The 21,186-nt window shown below is 47.6% G+C and overlaps 1 protein-coding gene across 13 annotated transcripts in view; it reads right to left on the bottom strand.

Annotated features, from left to right (window-relative positions):
* Positions 1-5,913, bottom strand: part of VAV2 (vav guanine nucleotide exchange factor 2) — an 84,978-nt gene extending 79,065 nt beyond the window's left edge. For 4 of the 13 annotated variants that reach the window (XM_077284823.1, XM_077284833.1, XM_077284824.1 and 1 more), the window contains exon 1: positions 4,285-5,912. In XM_077284823.1, the coding sequence (XP_077140938.1) occupies positions 4,285-4,488 (204 nt within the window). In that variant the 5' untranslated portion in view covers positions 4,489-5,912. Of the gene's footprint in view, positions 1-4,284 lie in introns of all 13 variants that reach the window. The other 9 variants (XR_013221247.1, XR_013221248.1, XM_077284825.1 and 6 more) reach the window with 4 other exon arrangements.
* Positions 5,914-21,186: the final 15,273 nt, after the last annotated feature.

Raw genomic sequence — 21,186 nt, 5'->3', positions numbered from 1 at the left:
GGATCACATACTGAGAGGGTGACTGTACGAGGACCAGGTACTGGGGAAGACATACAATGGAGTGACTGTAGGAGGGTCAGGTACTGAGAGGGCAACTGTACGAGGAACGGGTACTGGGGAAGACACACAATAGTGCGACTGGAGGAGGGTCACATACTGAGAGGGTAACTGTACGAGGACTGGGTACTGGGGAAGACATACAATAGAGCGACTGGAGGAGGATCACATACTGAGAGGGTGACTGTACTAGGACCGGGTACTGGGGAAGACACACAATAGTGCGACTGGAGGAGGGTCACATACTGAGAGGGTGACTGTACGAGGATCGGGTACTGGGGAAGACATACAATAGAGCGACTGGAGGAGGATCACATACTGAGAGGGTGACTGTACGAGGAACGGGTACTGGGGAAGACATACAATAGAGCGACTGGAGGAGGATCACATACTGAGAGGGCAATTTTACGAGGACCAGGTACTTGGGAAGATATACAATGGAGCGACTGGAAGAGGGTCCGGTACTGAGAGGGTGACTGTACGAGGACTGGGTACTGGGGAAGACATACAATGGAGCGACTGGAGGAGGGTCACATACTGAGAGGGCAATTTTACGAGGACCAGGTACTGGGGAAGATATACAATGGAGCGACTGGAGGAGGGTCCGGTACTGAGAGGGTGACTGTACCGAGGACTGGTTACTGGGGAAGACATACAATGGAGCGACTGGAGGAGGGTCAGGTACTGAGACGGCGATTGTACGAGGACCGGGTATGGGGAAGACATACAATGGAGCGACTGTAGGAGGGTCAGGTACTGAGAGGGTGACTGTACGAGGACTGGGCACTGACGGAGGAGAAAGGGTGAGGTCACGCACTTTTGTAGTCTTTGGACAGACCGCCACATTGTCAGAGCCGTAGACATGATGAGGAACATGGCCGGATGGTAGACGTACACAGCTGTGGAGCACAAGACAATGGAGCCACAATACACAGCTGGACAGACCATAACTGTACCCGGTACCCCCACACTGAGCCCACCAGAGGGCACATAGCCAGGCTAGAAGATGCCAGCTGCCCGCAGTCCACAATAAAAAGGAAAATCATCTGTGCCCAATAAACCCATTGCATGTTAAGGCCATGGATCATTACTGTGAGAGCAGAAAATATGAGTGAGCAGCCACCTGCTGACAGAGTCCAGAATTGTCCTGTCAGGCAACAGAGAACCTCCTAATCGGCAGCATCTTCGCCCCACCACAATGACACCATATGCAGCCTCCGGATTTCTTCACGTGTTGTCGCTGCCGTGTCTGAGAGATTTTACATGCAAATGTAAAGATGGCGAACGATTGGCGTCATCACACCTACAAGCCTTTCTATAACTATCTCTGGAATTGATTATTTCTTGTTTCAGCAATTAAAAGTGACAATCAACGGCGTGAATCTGATGACGAGCAACACCACACACCATCATTATACGCAGACACTAATTAACATACAGTGGCTAACTCCCTGGGGACAGGGGGCAACAGAAAACATAGCTTTATTCTTCACTACGGATCAACGCCAAGTCACCTGTACCTGAAGGGTGAAGTGTAGGGGACAAGTGTGTCTATCCATAGCAGTTCTAGCATCTTTTCATGAACCAGGATGTTCACGCTGAACACAGCTGATCACTTATGTCCACCATTCTCTTACTGTGAAAGCAGAAAACCAAAGTGATGTGGACAAGTGCAAAAGGGTAAAATACAAAGCCGCACCCCCGTCTCCCGCCCGTAGGACAACTAGCCGCAGATTATCGGATTTGGGCCTAATTCCACATGACATGAGTGGTTAATGACTTTCCCCATATCGATGTCCAGTGTAAGCGGCTTTCCAGCCCCAGATGTTGCTGTGAGCAGTAATTACCCATCCGATTGCCCGTCCTGACCCGCAGCAGATTCTGTCCAGATGTTGCGTCACTTTCCCTTATTTCTGGACACACATATAAATGGCAAATAAATGGCTGCCAGCCTGTGTGACACTGTCCTGAGGGCATGAAGCAGCCCGGGTGTTGCGGTAAGGAAATCACAGCCCGGCGCCCACATCCAATAATACAACACTGACAATGCCAACCCGAGCCTGGCAGCTGCACCAACTAATACACATGGCAGCACTCACGCTGGCACCGTTCCCAGACAGTGTCCATGGCGACAGCACCGGGCTGTACCTTACGACGCCACAAACATGTGCCAGACCTGAACCCACAGAGGCCGACAAATATGACAACCCTGAAACTGCAAAAAGTGGGGGGAAGCCCGCACCCAAGTGAAGCGGCAGCGCTCTCCACACCACCATTGTTAGAGTAATGGCTGATACCAGAGAACAGCAGCTCACGCTCCATTTAACACAAAGGAAACCCGCTGACAAGCTTGTATCTGCCTCGCGCCTCGGTGAGCTTACAGAGATCGCAGGTTGATGATCGCTCAGCGGCGAGGTGACAGGTACATGACATTTACATTTGTTGCTTCGTTGAGTTTTTCGCATCAAAGCAGAAAAAAATAAAAAGAAGAACGGTGGAACGTCTGCAACGAATCACAGAGAATGTGAGAAGGCTGCGACCATCTGCTGGAGACCGCGGGAGAAAAGAGCAGCGGCGACGAGCGAGGCTTTGATACCGGACAATCTCTTTTATTGATCATCTCGAAGTGATGAGATCTCCTGAGGGAAACAAGCAAAAATCAGCAGCGTCCGTCAGTACACCAACATCCGCTGGAGAATCAGAGACCTCCATGATGAAATGAGCAGTGGGGGGAGATACCTCTATATAACAGAATGGGGACCCCGATATAACACTGTTAAAGTCATCACCATTCTCCACTTGTCATCAATGAACGGAAAAGAGGCAAAGAGCCTTCCTTACTTTGTCACCTCATAGCTGAGGGTTTGTTCCAATGCATCTGTGTAAGCCACAAATCAGCTCTAAATTCTTCTGTTCTGCTGGTCTGTTACAATGTATCACTCAGGAGTCCAAGATGCTTATATCAGGTGTAAGCTGGCTACATTGTAACAAACCTTCCAATGTAAGGTAAGGAATCATTTGTATATTGTTCCCGTGAGGCATTGCCTTAAGCAGCATCTCCTCCATGAGAACCAGAACCCCCAGAGGTAAAGATCCGCCATATTGCGTGGGTGTGTTTAAGTGGAGGCGCTTGGGCCGTCACATAACTGACGATCAGCCAACAGTGATGGTGTCTGGCGGTATACTGGTTTTGGATTAGCACCAATATGGCGGGTTAAAGCCCCACTACAGATAAAGCTCCACCCCATCACCTGTTACTATACAGCTCCTCCTCTTACGCCACTGTGCAGGAGACCCCCTGTGCGGAGGAGCAGGAATGTCGCTGGGACGGTGAACTAACACCACCAAAACAAGAATGTCACATTCAGCCAAAAGTCACAACACGAGAGAGAGCAAATCCAATATGGCAGCCAGAGGGACCACCGGCTGTATCCCCCACATGGATCAATGAGGCCTCTCTGGTAACGTCTCCAGGGACGCGACGACGATGACACTGTTCACTCAGCGCCATCACCAGGGTCAGAAATACAGAAGTGAGAACGATTTGCATCAAGTAACAGGTGTGCAAGGAAAGTGGACGAACTGTGAACCCTCCGCCATTACTGTGACTCCAGGGGCAGTCACCCAGCTGTCCGAGGGTCCATCCATCACTATTAACCCATTTATCCCCAGATGATAAACGCTGCAGTCCTTTCCATTACCATTTAGCCATTTATCCCAGGATGATAAGTGTCGTGGTTTCGTCTAGTACTATTAACCCATTTATCCCCAGATGATAAGAGTCACAGTCTTGTCCATCACTATTAACTCTGGATAATAGGTATCACAGTCCTGTCCATCCACATTAACCCATTTGTCCCCAGATGATAAGTGTCTCTTTCCTGTCCATTACTATTACCTCATTTATCTCCGGATGTAAAGTGTCACGGTAGCGCCCATCACTATTGACCCATTTATCCCCAGATAAGCATCGCTGTCCCGTCCATTGCCCTTAACCCATTTATCCCTGATAAGCGTTTCTGTCCCATCCATTGCCATTTACCTATTTATCTCTGGATGAAGAGTGTCTCTGTGCCATCCATTGCCATTTACCCCTGGATAATAAGCGTCTCTGTCCCGTACATCACTATTATACAGGGGAACAGTTATCTCAAACAGACAAGACACAGGATTCTGCAGCAACCATGAGGCCTAAGACACAAAGAGCCCCCCATCCACCACCCATACCTGAGACATCTGAGGCCTGAAGTTGATATCCTTGAGGTCAATGGATCCCGGTGACAGGTTATGTAGTAGCTGGCAGAGCAGGACGCCATCCCGGAGAGCTTGAGCCAAGTCAAAGACCACCGCAGAGGGCCACACCACCCGGTGGTCTGGAGGCAACACCTTACTGTCTATCAGCCAGCGGCCGCACTGCCGCCACTCCTCCATTCTGCCAGCACAATACCTCCAGGAGCAGATCACACAGACAGGCACCGCATGGTCAGGTTGCAGTCTATGTATGGGGGCACTTTGTAGTGGGGGTGTATTATGAGCACTGAGTATATCAGTGGAAATTGTATATTTGGTGTCAGGGCGCGCTACCCCGGGCGCGGGGTGTCAGGGGGCGCGCGCTACCCCGGGCGCGGGGTGTCAGGGGGCACGCGGTGTCAGGGGGCGCGCTACCCCAGGCGCGGGGTGTCAGGGGGCGCGCTACCCCGGGCGCGGGGTGTCAGGGGGGCGCGCTACCACGGGCGCGGGGTGTCAGGGGGCGCGCTACCCCGGGCGCGGGGTGTCAGGGGCAAGCTAACCCGGGAGCAGGCTACGCTATCCGGGCGCAGGGTGTCAGGGGGCACGCTATCCCGGGCGCAGGGTGCCAGGGGGCACGCTATCTTGGGCGCAGTCTGTCAGGGGGCACGCTATTCCGGGCGCAGGGGGCACGCTATTCCGGGCACAGAGTGTCAGGGGGCACGCTAACCCGGGCGCAGTCTGTCAGGGGCACGCTATCCCGGGCGCGGGGTGTCGGGGGCACGCTATCCCGGGCGCAGGGTGTCGGGGGCACGCTATTCCGGGCGCAGGGTGTCGGGGGCACGCTATTCCGGGCGCAGGGTGTTAGGGGCACGCTATTCCGGGCGCAGGGTGTTAGGGGCACGCTATTCCGGGCGCAGGGTGTTGGGGGCACGCTATTCCGGGCGCAGGGTGTCAGGGGGCACGCTATCCGGGCGCAGGGTGTTAGGGGCACGCTATCCGGGCGCAGGGTGTTAGGGGCACGCTATCCGGGCGCAGGGTGTTAGGGGCACGCTATCCGGGCGCAGGGTGTTAGGGGCACGCTATCCGGGCGCAGGGTGTTAGGGCACGCTATCCGGGCGCAGGGGGCACGCTAACCCGGGCGCAGTCTGTCAGGGGCACGCTATTCCGGGTGCAGGGTGTTGGGGGCACGCTATTCCGGGCGCAGGGTGTTGGGGGCAAGCTATCCGGGCGCAGGGGGCAAGCTATTCCGGGCGCAGGGTGTTAGGGGCACGCTATTCCGGGCGCAGGGTGTTAGGGGCACGCTATTCCGGGCGCAGGGTGTTAGGGGCACGCTATTCCGGGCGCAGGGTGTTGGGGGCACGCTATTCCGGGCGCAGGGTGTCAGGGGGCACGCTATTCCGGGCGCCCAGTGTATCCTGGGTGTCAGGCTGTACTGGTGTTCCGGCGTCCTTGGCTCCCTTGGAGTCGGCTCTCGGTCTTCTATTGTCGGCAGGACTCTGCTCCCGGTTCCCGCATTATCGGCACGGTACGGCAATCGGTCCCGGCTGTTCTCTGCCAGACCCAGAGCCCTCAGCTCTGATTTAGTGCGCGCTCTCGTGGACACACAGCCCAGGAGCGCGCACACAGGGAGAAAAGGGCGGAGCAGCGAAGAGGGCTGGGAGAAATAGATGGGCGGGGCCAGAGCTGAACGGTCAGTGCAGGAGGCCGGAGGGAAGAGACCAAAGCCGCCAACCGTCCACAAATTCCAGGACAATCTGTAAAGAATGGGGCATTTTTTGCCCTGTAAAAATAAAACAAATTGCGGCGTCTGTGATTTTTTTTTTTAGATTGAAGAAAGTTATAGAGATAATTTTGACTGTAACTATCATTTTATAGTTCACAGCAACTGAGGTTGATGGCTCACATAAGGAGAGAGGCCAGAGATGGGGAAAAGAAGAGGATGGAGATCAGGAATAGAAGAGGCCAGAGATGGGGAAGAGGACAGGTCGGAGATGGGAAATAGGAGAGGCCGGAGATAGGGAATAGAAGGTGATGGAGATGGGGAAGAGGAGAGGTCGGAGATGGGGAAGAGGAGAGGTCGGAGATGGGGAAAAGGAGAGGTCAGAGATTGGGAATAGAAGGTGATGGGGAAGAGGAGAGGCCAAAGATGGGGAAGAGGAGAGGTCGGAGATGGGGAAGAGGAGAGGTCGGAAATGGGGAAGAGGAGAGGTCGGAGATGGGGAAGAGGAGAGGTCGGAGATGGGGAAAAGGAGAGGTCAGAGATTGGGAATAGAAGGTGATGGGGAAGAGGAGAGGCCAAAGATGGGGAAGAGGAGAGGTCGGAGATGGGGAAGAGGAGAGGTCGGAGATGGGGAAGAGGAGAGGTCGGAGATGGGGAAAAGGAGAGGTCAGAGATTGGGAATAGAAGGTGATGGGGAAGAGGAGAGGCCAAAGATGGGGAAGAGGAGAGGTCGGAGATGGGGAAGAGGAGAGGTCGGAGATGGGAAATAGGAGAGGCCGGAGATAGGGAATAGAAGGTGATGGAGATGGGGAAGAGGAGAGGCTGGAGATGGGGAAGAGGAGAGGTCGGAGATGGGGAAGAGGAGAGGTCGGAGATGGGGAAAAGGAGAGGTCAGAGATTGGGAATAGAAGGTGATGGGGAAGAGGAGAGGCCAAAGATGGGGAAGAGGAGAGGTCGGAGATGGGGAAGAGGAGAGGTCGGAGATGGGAAATAGGAGAGGCCGGAGATAGGGAATAGAAGGTGATGGAGATGGGGAAGAGGAGAGGCTGGAGATGGGGAAGAGGAGAGGTCGGAGATGGGGAAGAGGAGAGGTCGGAGATGGGGAAAAGGAGAGGTCAGAGATTGGGAATAGAAGGTGATGGGGAAGAGGAGAGGCCAAAGATGGGGAAGAGGAGAGGTCGGAGATGGGGAAGAGGAGAGGTCGGAGATGGGGAAGAGGAGAGGTCGGAGATGGGGAAAAGGAGAGGTCAGAGATTGGGAATAGAAGGTGATGGGGAAGAGGAGAGGCCAAAGATGGGGAAGAGGAGAGGTCGGAGATGGGGAAGAGGAGAGGTCGGAGATGGGGAAGAGGAGAGGTCGGAGATGGGGAAAAGGAGAGGTCAGAGATTGGGAATAGAAGGTGATGGGGAAGAGGAGAGGCCAAAGATGGGGAAGAGGAGATGTCGGAGATGGGGAAGAGGAGAGGTCGGAGATGGGAAATAGGAGAGGCCGGAGATAGGGAATAGAAGGTGATGGAGATGGGGAAGAGGAGAGGCCGGAGATGGGGAAGAGGAGAGGTCGGAGATGGGGAAGAGGAGAGGTCGGAGATGGGGAAAAGGAGAGGGCAGAGATTGGGAATAGAAGGTGATGGGGAAGAGGAGAGGCCAAAGATGGGGAAGAGGAGAGGCCGGAGATGGGGAAGAGGAGAGGCCGGAGATGGGGAAGAGGAGATGTCGGAAATGGGGAAGAGGAGATGTCGGAGATGGGGAAGAGGAGCGGTCGTAAATGGGGAAGAGGAGAGGTCGGAAATGGGAAATAGGAGGCCGGAGATGGGGAATAGAAAGTGATGGAGATGGGGAAGAGAAGAGGTCCGGAGATGGGGAAAAGGAAAAGCCGGAGATGGGGAAGAGGAGAGGCCGGAGATGAGGAAGAGGAGAGGTAGGAGATTGGGAATAGAAGGTGATGGGGAAGAGGAGAGGCCAGAAGATGGGGAAGAGGAGAGGTCAGAGATGGGGAAGAGGAGAGGCTGGAGATGGGGAAGAGGAGAGGCCGGAGGTGGGGAAGAGGAGAGGTCGGAGATGGGGAATAGAAGAGGACGGAGATGGGGAAGAGGAGAGGCCGGAGATGGGGAATAGGAGAGGTCGGAGATGGGGAAGAGGAGAGGTCGGAAATGGGGAAGAGGAGAGGTCGAAGTGTCCAGTGTGGCTGTTAAATTTACCTTCCAGCATTTTTTTTGCCATTATCAAATGTAAACAGACAAAGCCAGCATGGCTACATGCACGAGTATAGCATTCTAAATACACTGCTCAACAAAATAAAGGGAACACTTAAACAACAGAATATAACTCCAAGTAAATCAAACTTCTGTGAAATCAAACTGTCCACTTAGGAAGCAACACTGATTGACAATCAATTTCACATGCTGTTGTGCAAATGGAATAGACAACAGATGGAAATTATTGGCAATTATCAAGACACCATCAATAAAGGAGTGGTTCTGTAACATAGTAACATAGTTATTAAGGTTAAAGGAAGACTTTAAGTCCATCTAGTTCAACCCATAGCCTAACATGCCCTAACATGTTGATCCAGTGGAAGGCAAAAAAACCCATGTGGCAAACAGTAACCTCCACATTGGAGAAAAAAATTCCTTCCCGACTCCAAATACGGCAATCAGACTAGTTCCCTGGATCAACGCCCTAACAAGGAATCTAATATATATACCCTGTAACATTATACTTTTCCAGAAAGGTATCCAGTCCCCTCTTAAATTTAAGTAATGAATCACTCATTACAACATCATACGGCAGAGAGTTCCATAGTCTCACTGCTCTTACAGTAAAGAATCTGCGTCTGTTATTATGCTTAAACCTTCTTTCCTCCAGATGTAGAGGATGCCCCCTTGTCCCTGTCTCAGGTCTATGATTAAAAAAGATCATCAGAAAGGTCTTTGTACTGTCCCCTCATATATTTATACATTAAAATAAGATCACCCCTTAGTCTTTGTTTTTCCAAACTAAATAGCCCCAAGTGTAATAACCTATCTTGGTATTGCAGACCCCCCAGTCCCCTAATAACTTTGGTCGCTCTTCTCTGCACCCGCTCTAGTTCAGCTATGTCTTTCTTATACACCGGAGACCAGAACTGTGCACAGTATTCTAAGTGTGGTCGAACTAGTGACTTGTATAGAGGTAAAATTATGTTCTCCTCATGAGCATCTATGCCTTTTTTAATACATCCCATTATTTTATTTGCCTTTGGAGCAGCTGCCTGACACTGGCCACTAAACGTGAGTTTGTCATCCTCCCATACAACCAGGTCTTTTTCATTGAGGGTTTTGCCCAGAGTTTTAGAACTAAGCACATAGTTATACATCTTATTGAAATTCTACTCTGTATGCCCCCTACAAGGTCATTAATAAAATATGTTAAAAAGAAGAGGGCCCAATACTGACCCCTGTGGTACCCCACTGCTAACCGCGACCCAGTCCGAGAGTGCTCCATTAATAACCACCCTTTGTTTCCTATCCCTGAGCCAGCTCTTAACCCACTTACACATATTTTCCCCTATCCCCATTATTCTCATTTTATGTATCAACCTTTTGTGTGGCACTGTATCAAAAGCTTTTGAAAAGTCCATATACACTATGTCCACTGGGTTCCCTTGGTCCAGTCCGGAACTTACCTCTTCATAGAAATTGATCAGATTAGTCTGACATGAACGGTCCCTAGTAAACCGAATGCCCTCCAGGATTTTACCCACAGTAGAGGTTAAGCTTACTGGCCTATAATTTCCGAGTTCAGTTTTTGTCCCCTTTTTGAATATTGACACCACATTTGCTATACAAACCTATACATTTGGTACAGACCCTGTTATTATGGACTCTTTAAAGATTAAAAATAATGGTCTATCAATGACTGTACTTAATTCCTGCAGTACTCGGGGGTGTATCCCATCCGGGCACAGAGATTTGTCAATTTTAGGGATTTTTAGACGCCGCCGTACTTCCTGCTGGGTTAAGCAGGTGACACTTAATGGGGAATTTTTGTTATCACTGATCATATTGTCTGCCATGGGATTTTCTTGTGTAAATACTGATGAAAAAAAGTCATTTAGCATATTGGCTTTTTCCTCATCCACCACTTCACCCAGACTATTTTTAACCCCTTAATCCCATATGGCGTACTATCCCGTCAAGGTGACCTGGGACTTAATTCCCAGTGACGGAATAGTATGTCATAGTGGATCGGCCGCACTCACGGGGGGAGCGCGGCCGATCACGGCCGGGTGTCAGCTGACTATCGCAGCTAACATACGGCACTATGTGCCAGGAGCGGTCACGGACCGCTCCTGGCACATTAACCCCCGGCACACTGCGATCAAAGATGATCCCAGCGTTCCGGCGGCACAGGGAAGCATCACGCAGGGAGGGGGCTCCCTGCGTGCTTCCCTGAGACCCTCGGAGCAACGCGATGTGATCGCGTTGCTCCGAGGGTCTCCTACTTCCTCCTCCCTGCGGGCCCCGGATCCAATATGGCCGCGGGGCTGCTTCCGGGTCCTGCAGGGAGGTGGCTTGCAAGCGCCTGCTCAGAGCAAGCACTGGTAAGCCTCCCTGCTGTGCCTGTGTGATCGCTGATCTGACACAGTGCACAGCAAAGTGTCAGATCAGCGATCTGACCCTATAACATGATGCCCCCCACCCCCCCGGGGCAATGTTGTAAAGTGAAAAAAAAATAGTCACATATGTAAAAAAATAAAAATAAAAAAAATCCTAAATAATTAAAGAAAAAAAATATATTGTTCCCATAAATACATTTCTTTATCTAAAAAAAACAAACAATAAAACTACACATATTAAGTATCGCCGCGTCCATAACGACCCGACCTATAAAACTGTCCCACTAGTTAACCCCTGTAGTGAAAACCATAGTGGAATAACAATATCAAAAATACGGATATAAATAACCATGGTACCGATGAAAACGTCTTGTCCCGCAAAAAAAGAGCCGCCATACAGCATCATCAGCGAAAAAATAAAAAAGTAATAGTCCTCAGAATAAAGCAATGCACAAATAATTATTTTTTCTATAAAATAGTTTTTATCGTACAAAAGCGCCAAAACATAAAAAATAAATGAGGTATCGCTGTAATCGTTCTGACCCGAAGAATAAAACTGCTTTATCAATTTTACCAGACGTAGAACGGTATAAACACCCCCCCCCCAAAAAAAAAAGAAATTCATGAATAGCTGGTTTTTGGTAATTCTGCCTCACAAACATCGGAATAAAAAGCGATCAAAAACTGTCACATGCCTGAAAATGGTACCAATAAAAACGTCAGCTCATCCCGCAAAAAAAAAGACCTCACATGACTCTGTGGACCAAAATATGGAAAAATTATAGCTCTCAAAATGTGGAGACGCGAAAACTATTTTTTGCAATAACATGCGTCTTTTAGTGTGTGACAGCTGCCAATCATAAAAATTCGCTAAAAAAACTGCAATAAAAGTAAATTAAACCCCCCTTCATCACCCCCTTAGTTAGGGAAAAATAATAAAATTAAAAAAATGTATTTATTTCCATCTTCCCATTAGGGTTAGGGTTGGGGCTAGGGTTAGGGTTGTGGCTAGGGTTAGTGGCGGGGCTAGGGTTAGAGTTAGGGTTGGGGCTAGGGTTGGGGTTAGAGTTAAGGTTGGGGCTATGGTTAGGGTTGGGGTTAGGGTTGGGGCTAGGGTTAGGATTGGGGTTAGGGCTACAGTTAGGGTTGGAGCTAAAGTTAGGGTTAGGGTTGGGGCTAAAGTTAGGGTTGGGGCTAAAGTTAGGGTTTGGATTATATTTACGGTTGGGATTAGGGTTAGGGGTGTGTCAGGGTTAGGGGTCTAGTTAGGGTTACGGTTGGGATTAGGGTTAGGGGTGTGTTGGAGTTAGGGGTGTGGTTAGGGTTGGGATTAGGGTTAGGGGTGTGTTGGGTTAGAGGTGTGTTGGGGTTATGGGTGTGGATGGGAGTAGGGGCCTGTTCGGGTTAGGGGTGTAGTTAGGGTTATGGTTACTGTTGGGATTAAGGTTAGGGGTGTGTTTGGGTTAGGGTTTCAGTTAGAATTGGGGGTTTCCGCTGTTTAGGCACATCAAGGGCTCTCCAAACGCGACATGGCGTCCGATCTCAATTCCAGCCAATTCTGGAAGTTGAAAAAGTAAAACAGTGCTCCTTCCCTTCCGAGCTCTCCCGTGCACCCAAACAGGGGTTTACCCCAATATATGGAGTATCAGCGTACTCAGGACAAATTGTACAACAACTTTTGAGGTCCAATTTCTCCTGTTACACTTGGGAAAATACAAAACTGGGGATAAAAAATAATTTTTGTGAAAAGAAAAAAAGAATTTTTATTTTCACGGCTCTGCATTATAAACTGTAGTGAAACACTTGGGGGTTAAAAGCTCTCACAACACATCTAGATAAGTTCTCTAGGGGGTCTACTTTCCAAAATGGTGTCACTTGTGGGGGGTTTCAATGTTTAGGCACATCAGGGGCTCTCCAAATGCGACATGGTGTTCCATCTCAATTCCAGTAAATTTTGCATTGAAAAGTCAAAGGGCACTCCTTCCCTTCCAAGCTCTGCCATGCGCCCAAACAGTGGTTTACCCCCACATATGGGGTATCGACGTACTCAGGACAAATTGTACAACAATCTTTGGGGTTCAATTTCTTCTCTTACCCTTGGGAAAATAAAAAATGTGGGGCGAAAAGATCATTTTTGTGAAAAAATATGATTTTTTTATTTTTACGGCTCTGCCTTATAAACTTCTGTGAAGCACTTGGTGGGTCAAAGTCCTCACCACACATCTAGATAAGTTCCTTAGGGGGTCTACTTTCTAAAATGGTGTCACGTGTGGGGGGTTTCAATGTTTAGGCACATTAGGGGCTCTCCAAACGCAACATGGTGTCCCATCTCAATTCCAGTGAATTTTGCATTGAAAAGTCAAACGGTGCTCCTTCCCTTCTGAGCTCTGCCATGCGCCCAAACAGTGGTTTACCCCCACATATGGGGTATCGGCGTACTCAGGACAAATTGTACGACAACTTTTGGGGTCCTTTTCTCCTGTTACCCTTGGTAAAATAAAACAAATTGGAGCTGAAGTAATTTTTTTGTGAAAAAAAAGTTAAATGTTCATTTTTTTTTGTAAACATTCCAAAAATTTGCCCTCCTGAAGTTTAGTGTCCTTGTAACCCCTCTACTACACATCTTATTAAAGGATACATGAAAACTTATTATTTTGTAATCACTATTCCCCAAGTGACCCCCAACCCTTATATTTGCTATGCGGTCTGGCCTGTTGGTTACTATTAGGTCTAGCAGTGCCCCCCTTCTTGTTGGGTCCTGAACCAGTTGTGAAAGGTAGTTGTCTTTCATAGTTGTCAAAAACCGATTACCTTTGCTGGAACTGCAGGTTTCTGTTCCCCAATCTATTTCAGGGTAGTTGAAGTCCCCCATAATAATGACTTCTCCTTGAGTCGCAGCTTCATCTATTTGCTTTATGGGGATATTCTCCGTTGCTTCCATTATTTTTAGAGACTTATAACAAACCCCTATCAGTAATTTATTATTTTTCCCCCCTCCCCTTATCTCCACCCACAGGGACTCTACATTTTCATTAGATTCACCTATATTATCACGCAGGATGGGTTTTAAGGATGATTTTACATATAGACACACACCTCCCCCTCGCTTATCTGTACGGTCATTTCTGAACAGACTATAGCCCTGCAAGTTAACAGCCCAGTCATGGCTCTCATCCAGCCACGTTTCAGATATCCCCACTATGTCATCATTATGCTCCAACAACATTAATTCAAATTTGTCCATTTTGTTGGCGAGGTTTCTGGCATTAGTATACATACACTTTACGTATCTCTCTATACCTCTATTCTTTCTTAAATTACACTGATCAACGTAATTTTTCTGGCAAAAGGTTTTAAAACATATTTTAAGTCAATTTTGGCTGCTAATTACGAATATGAACTCCTTTTTTGGCTATCACATCAGGATTTTGAGATTTTCAATTTTTGATGAAAATTACTCCTATCTAATGTTTTATGATAAAAACACATGATTTCCAATTCTACATTGTATATATATATATTAAGGAATAACAAAGATTACAAAGTCTATGCACAGCAAATCAAATATACTTACAGAATTAAACTACAAAATATAAAAACACATATGGCACACAGATGAATGACAAATGGCAGTTATTTGAACTTTCTTTTCTTGGCTGATCTGTGATGTACAGCTTCTGGGTTGTCTCTCATCAAGCTCCAGCAATAGTCAGCCATCATATGTGAGTCCTACCGGCCTTGATACCGTTCTTCCATTGTTTTAATGTACTGATGAAAATGCTCCCCTTGTTCCTCGCTCACATCCCCAAGGTTCTCTGGAAAAAAGTCCAAATGGCTGTGTAAATAGTGAATCTTGATACTCATTCTACATCCAAGATTTCGCAGACTCATTAGTAGCTCTTCCACAATCTCTTCATAGTTGTCTGCTTTCTTATTCCCTAGAAAATTCTGCACCACATTACAAAATGCATTCCAAGCTCTTTCTTCTGTCTCATTCATTGATGTGATAAAATTTGGGTCTCTCATAAGTGTTCTTATTTGAGGTCCATCAAATATTCCAACCTTTTTCTTCTCTTCACTAAGACCAGGAAAAGTTGAACATATATAGTTAAAGCATTCTCCACTGTGATTGAGAGCTTTGACGAACTGCTTCATCAGTCCAAGTTTTATGTGTAAGGGAGGAAAGACAATATTCTTCCTATCCATTAGAGGATCATGGATGACATTCTTATCGCCAGATGCCAAACTCTGTTGCTGAGGCCATTCAGTTTTCACCCAATGCTCTGCTATAGCTCTACTGTCCAGTAGCACAGAAAACAAGGGTGTTATCATAACAAATGGGAATTATGCATGTTAAAAGAAAACAAAGATATTCTCACATTTATTGGGAGACTAAATGAAAACTAAATTTACCTTAGTGAACCGTAAAAACCGGCACTTTTCATACACTACTTATATTTATCATAGAATTCTTGAAAATGGGCTATATACCTGTAGCGCAAAAACATGATGTGATAGAGAAATTATAAGATCAGATTTGAATTCAGTACCCTCAAATTAGTCTAAAACTGTTCTTAAAGTCCATGCCAGAAATTTTTTTTTGTAGACCAGTGTTATTAATTGTTTTAACCCCACCCCCCATGCCATGAGACAGACTCTATAACCCACACAAGTGGCTCAGGTAGTGCAGCTCATCCAGGATAGCACATCAATGCAAGCTGTGGCAAGAAGGTTTGCTGTGTCTGTCAGCATAGTGTCCTGAGGCTGAATGCGCTACCAGGAGACAGGCCAGTACACCAGATGGGGAGGGGGCCATAGGAGGACAACAACCCAGCACAGGACTACTACCTCCGCCTTTGTGCAAGGAGGAACAGGAGGAGCACTGCCAGAGCCCTGAAAAATGAACTCCAGCAGGCCACAAATGTGCATGTGTCTGCACAAAATGTTAGAAACCGACTCCATGAGGATGGTCTGAGTGCCCGACGTCCACAGATGGGGGTTGTGCTCACAGCCCAATACCATGCAGGATGCTTGGCATTTGCCACAGAACACCAGGATTGGCAAATTCGCCACTGGCAACCTGTGTTCTTCACAGATGAAAGCAGGTTCACCCTGAGCACATGTGACAGACGTGACAGAGTCTGAAGATGCCGTGGAGAGTAATCTGCAGCATGACCGGTTTGGCAGTGGGTCAGTAATGGTGTGGGGTCGCATTTCTTTGGAGGGCCGCACAGCCCTCCATGTGCTCGCCAGAGGTAGCCTGACTGCCATTAGGTACCGAGATGAGATCCTCAGACCCCTTGCGAGACCATATACTGGTGCGGTTGCCCCTGGATTCCACCAAATGCAGGACTATGCCAGACCTCATGTGGCTGGAGTGTGTCAGCAGTTCCTGCAAGACGAAGGCATTGAAGATATGGACTGGCCAGCCCGTTCCCCAGACATGAATCCGAGTGAACACATCTTGGACATCATGTCTTGCTCTATCCACCAATGTCACGTTGCACCACAGACTGTCCAGGAGTTGGCGGATGCTTTAGTCCAGGTCTGGGAGGAGATCCCTCAGGTGACCATCCGCCGCCTCATCAGGAGCATGCCCAGGCGTTGTAGGGAGGTCATACAGGCACGTGGAGGCCACACACAATACATCTTTTCCTTGTCATGAGGCATTTCCATTGAAGTTGGATCAGCCTGTAATTTGATTTTCCACTTTGATTTTGAGTATCATTCCAAATACAGATCTGCATGGGATACTCATTTTGATTTACCTTGATAATTGTTATGTTTTATTGTTCTGAACACATTCCCCTATGCAATGAATAAAAATTTGCAACTGGAATATTTCATTCAGAGATATCTAGGATGTGGCATTTTAGTGTTCCCTTTATTTTTTTGAGCAGCTTAATATTTTTTTTACTAGCTAAATGTGAAACAGCCTGCTGTGTCCCACCTTGTCATTTTGTGCTGTGGTGATATGACACTGTCTGCAGACCTAAGACACATTAGCAAAAATATATAATTTTTCAGTTGCAAAAAGTTAGACAACCCACTGTATCATACTTTCTCATTTTGTTGGGTTGAAATTAAGCTGTAGAGGCCTGATCCAGAGGCCACAAAAACTCTTCTGTTCCTAGTGTCATACAGTAGGAGACCTGACTTTCAAATAGTTTAACAACCACAAAAATTGAAGTATAAACAAGCTCATAAAAGATGTTAATTTAATCAGAAAAGTAAGTTTATTAAATAAAATATAAAAACATACAACACAAATTCATGAAACATATACAGAGAATAATCCACTACAGAGTGCTTAGAATATTGGGTGCAGGTGCACCAAAAGAACACGCTACGTGTCACAGCATGGAGAGGGAAAGAAAATAAGAGGGTAAAGTCACATGATTACCGCAACTGGGTCAAAACTAATTTTAGTCCATATGACAATTTCTATCACTAAGGTGAACCACCACTGCACTAGCGCTAATCATAAGCCAGCATAGCAATACAGTAACCACATTTCTCAAATGCCACATTTCTCAGATGCAGGAGGAACACTACGTTTCAAGTTTCTTACCCTTCTCCCTCTCCATGGTGCAGACACACGCCCCTACGCGCGTTTCGCCCACCGCTTCGTCTGGAGGCTAGCACGGTCTAGACCGTGCTAGCCTCCAGACGAAGCGGTGGGCGAAACGCGCATTTGAGAAATGTGGTTACTGTATTGCTATGCTGGCTTATGATTAGCGCTAGTGCAGTGGTGGTTCACCTTAGTGATAGAAATTGTCATATGGACTAAAATTAGTTTTGACCCAGTTGCGGTAATCATGTGACTTTACCCTCTTATTTTCTTTCCCTCTCCATGCTGTGACACGTAGCGTGTTCTTTTGGTGCACCTGCACCCAATATTCTAAGCACTCTGTAGTGGATTATTCTCTGTATATGTTTCATGAATTTGTGTTGTATGTTTTTATATTTTATTTAATAAACTTACTTTTCTGATTAAATTAACATCTTTTATGAGCTTGTTTATACTTCAATTTTTGTGGTTGTTATTTGTATAGGAAGTATCTCAGGGTATTGTTCCCAATTGGATCTTTGTTGATCCTGCCAAGGTATATGTATGACTATGGTTTCTGTACCTGGGTCATTGTTTCTTTCAAATAGTTTGTAGCATCTAGTGTGTTATAGAGGCCTGATCCAGAGGTCACAAAAAAATCTTGTTCCTAGTGTCATACAGTAGGAGACCTGACTTTCAAATAGTTTGCTGTCATGATTCTCAATGGCGAGAGAACATAGCCCAGCATATATGAGAACTAGCTCTTGGAAGATGGAAACTATACTGACCATGAACTAAACCTGCCGCACAACTAGAAGTGGCCGGGTAGCATGCCTACGTTTTTTATCCCTAGATGCCCAGCGCCAGCCGGAGAACTACCTAATCCTAGCAGAGGAAAAGACAGTCCTGGCTCACCTCTAGAGAAATTTCCCCAAAAGGCAGACAGAGGCCCCCACATATATTGGCGGTGATTTTAGATGAAATGACAAACGTAGTATGAAAATAGGTTTAGCAAAATCGAGGTCCGCTTACTAGATAGCAGGAAGACAGAAAGGGCACTTTCATGGTCAGCAAAAAACCCTATCAAAACACCATCCAGAAATTACTTTAAGACTCTAGCATTAACTCATAACACCAGAGTGGCAATTTCCGATCACAAGAGCTTTCCGGACACAGTAACGAAACAGCAGCTGTGAACAGGAACAAAATGCAAAAACACACAAGGACAAAAGTCCAACTTAGCTGGGAGTTGTCTGGTAGCAGGAACATGCACAGAAAGGCTTCTGATTACATTGTTGACCGGCATGAAACTGACAGAGGAGCAAGGTTATATAGCGACTCCCACATCCTGATAGGAGCAGGTGAACAGAGGGGATGATGCACACAAGTTCAATTCCACAAGTGGCCACCGGGGGAGCCCAGAATCCAATTTCACAACAGTACCCCCCCCTCAAGGAGGGGGCACCGAACCCTCACCAGAACCACCAGGGCGATCAGGATGAGCCCTATGAAAGGCACGGACAAGATCGGAGGCATGAACATCAGAGGCAGTGACCCAAGAATTATCCTCCTGACCATATCCCTTCCATTTGACCAGATACTGGAGTTTCCGTCTGGAAACACGAGAGTCTAAGATCTTTTCCACAACGTACTCCAACTCACCCTCAACCAACACCGGAGCAGGAGGCTCAACGGAAGGCACAACCGGTACCTCATACCTGCGCAACAATGACCGATGAAAAACATTATGAATCGAAAAGGATGCAGGGAGGTCCAAACGGAAGGACACAGGGTTAAGAATCTCCAATATCTTGTACGGGCCGATGAACCGAGGCTTAAACTTAGGAGAAGAAACCCTCATAGGGACAAAACGAGAAGATAACCACACCAAGTCCCCAACACAAAGCCGAGGACCAACACGACGACGGCGGTTGGCAAAAAGCTGAGTCTTCTCCTGGGACAACTTCAAATTGTCCACCACCTGCCCCCAAATCTGATGCAACCTCTCCACCACAGCATCCACTCCAGGACAATCCGAAGATTCCACTTGACCGGAGGAAAATCGAGGATGAAACCCCGAATTACAGAAAAACGGGGACACCAAGGTGGCAGAGCTGGCCCGATTATTGAGGGCGAACTCCGCCAAAGGCAAAAAAGCAACCCAATCATCCTGATCCGCAGACACAAAACACCTCAAATATGTCTCCAAGGTCTGATTAGTCCGCTCGGTCTGGCCATTAGTCTGAGGATGGAAAGCAGACGAAAAAGACAAATCTATGCCCATCCTAGCACAGAATGCCCGCCAAAATCTAGACACGAATTGGGTCCCTCTGTCAGAAACGATATTCTCCGGAATACCATGCAAACGAACAACATTTTGAAAAAACAGAGGAACCAACTCGGAAGAAGAAGGCAACTTAGGCAAGGGAACCAGATGGACCATCTTAGAGAAACGGTCACACCCACCCAGATGACAGACATCTTCTGAGAAACAGGCAGATCCGAAATAAAATCCATTGAGATGTGCGTCCAAGGCCTCTTCGGGATAGGCAAGGGTAACAACAATCCACTAGCCCGAGAACAACAAGGCTTGGCCCGAGCACAAACGTCACAAGACTGCACAAAGCCTCGCACATCTCGTGACAGGGAAGGCCACCAGAAGGACTTTGCCACCAAATCCCTGGTACCAAAGATTCCAGTATGACCTGCCAACGCAGAAGAATGAACCTCAGAGATGACTCTACTGGTCCAATCATCAGGAACAAACAGTCTACCAGGTGGGCAACGATCAGGTCTATCCGCCTGAAACTCCTGCAAGGCCCGCCGCAGGTCTGGAGAAACGGCAGACAATATCACTCCATCTTTAAGGATACCTGTGGGCTCAGAATTACCAGGGGAGTCAGGCTCAAAACTCCTAGAAAGGGCATCCGCCTTAACATTCTTAGAACCCGGTAGGTACGACACCACAAAATTAAACCGAGAGAAAAACAACGACCAGCGCGCCTGTCTAGGATTCAGGCGCCTGGCAGACTCAAGGTAAATTAAATTTTTGTGGTCAGTCAATACCACCACCTGATGTCTGGCCCCCTCAAGCCAGTGACGCCACTCCTCAAAAGCCCACTTCATGGCCAAAAGCTCCCGATTCCCAATATCATAATTCCGCTCGGCGGGCGAAAATTTACGGGAAAAAAAAGCACAAGGACTCATCACGGAGCAGTCGGAACTTCTCTGCGACAACACCGCCCCAGCTCCGATTTCAGAAGCGTCGACCTCAACCTGAAAAGGAAGAGCAACATCAGGCTGACGCAACACTGGGGCGGAAGAAAAGCGGCGCTTGAGCTCCCGAAAGGCCTCCACAGCATCAGGGGACCAATCAGCAACATCAGCACCCTTCTTAGTCAAATCAGTCAATGGTTTAACAACATCAGAAAAACCAGCAATAAATCGACGATAAAAGTTAGCAAAGCCCAAAAATTTCTGAAGACTCTTAAGAGAAGAGGGTTGCGTCCAATCACCAATAGCCTGAACCTTGACAGGATCCATCTCGATGGAAGAGGGGGAAAAAATGTATCCCAAGAAGGAAATCTTTTGAACCCCAAAAACACACTTAGAACCCTTCACACACAAGGAATTAGACCGCAAAACCTGAAAAACCCTCCTGACCTGCTGGACATGAGAGTCCCAGTCATCCGAAAAAATCAGAATATCATCCAGATACACAATCATAAATTTATCCAAATAATCGCGGAAAATGTCATGCATAAAGGACTGGAAGACTGAAGGGGCATTTGAAAGACCAAAAGGCATCACCAAATACTCAAAATGGCCCTCGGGCGTATTAAATGCGGTTTTCCACTCATCCCCCTGCTTGATTCGCACCAAATTATACGCCCCACGGAGATCAATCTTAGAGAACCACTTGGCCCCCTTTATACGAGCAAACAAATCAGTAAGCAGTGGTAACGGATATTGATATTTAACCGTGATTTTATTCAAAAGTCGATAATCAATACACGGCCTCAAAGAGCCGTCT

The sequence above is a fragment of the Ranitomeya variabilis genome, chromosome 2 (genome assembly GCF_051348905.1).
Source record: "Ranitomeya variabilis isolate aRanVar5 chromosome 2, aRanVar5.hap1, whole genome shotgun sequence".
NCBI lineage: Eukaryota > Metazoa > Chordata > Amphibia > Anura > Dendrobatidae > Ranitomeya > Ranitomeya variabilis.
This window is presented reverse-complemented; position numbering and strand designations above follow the sequence as displayed.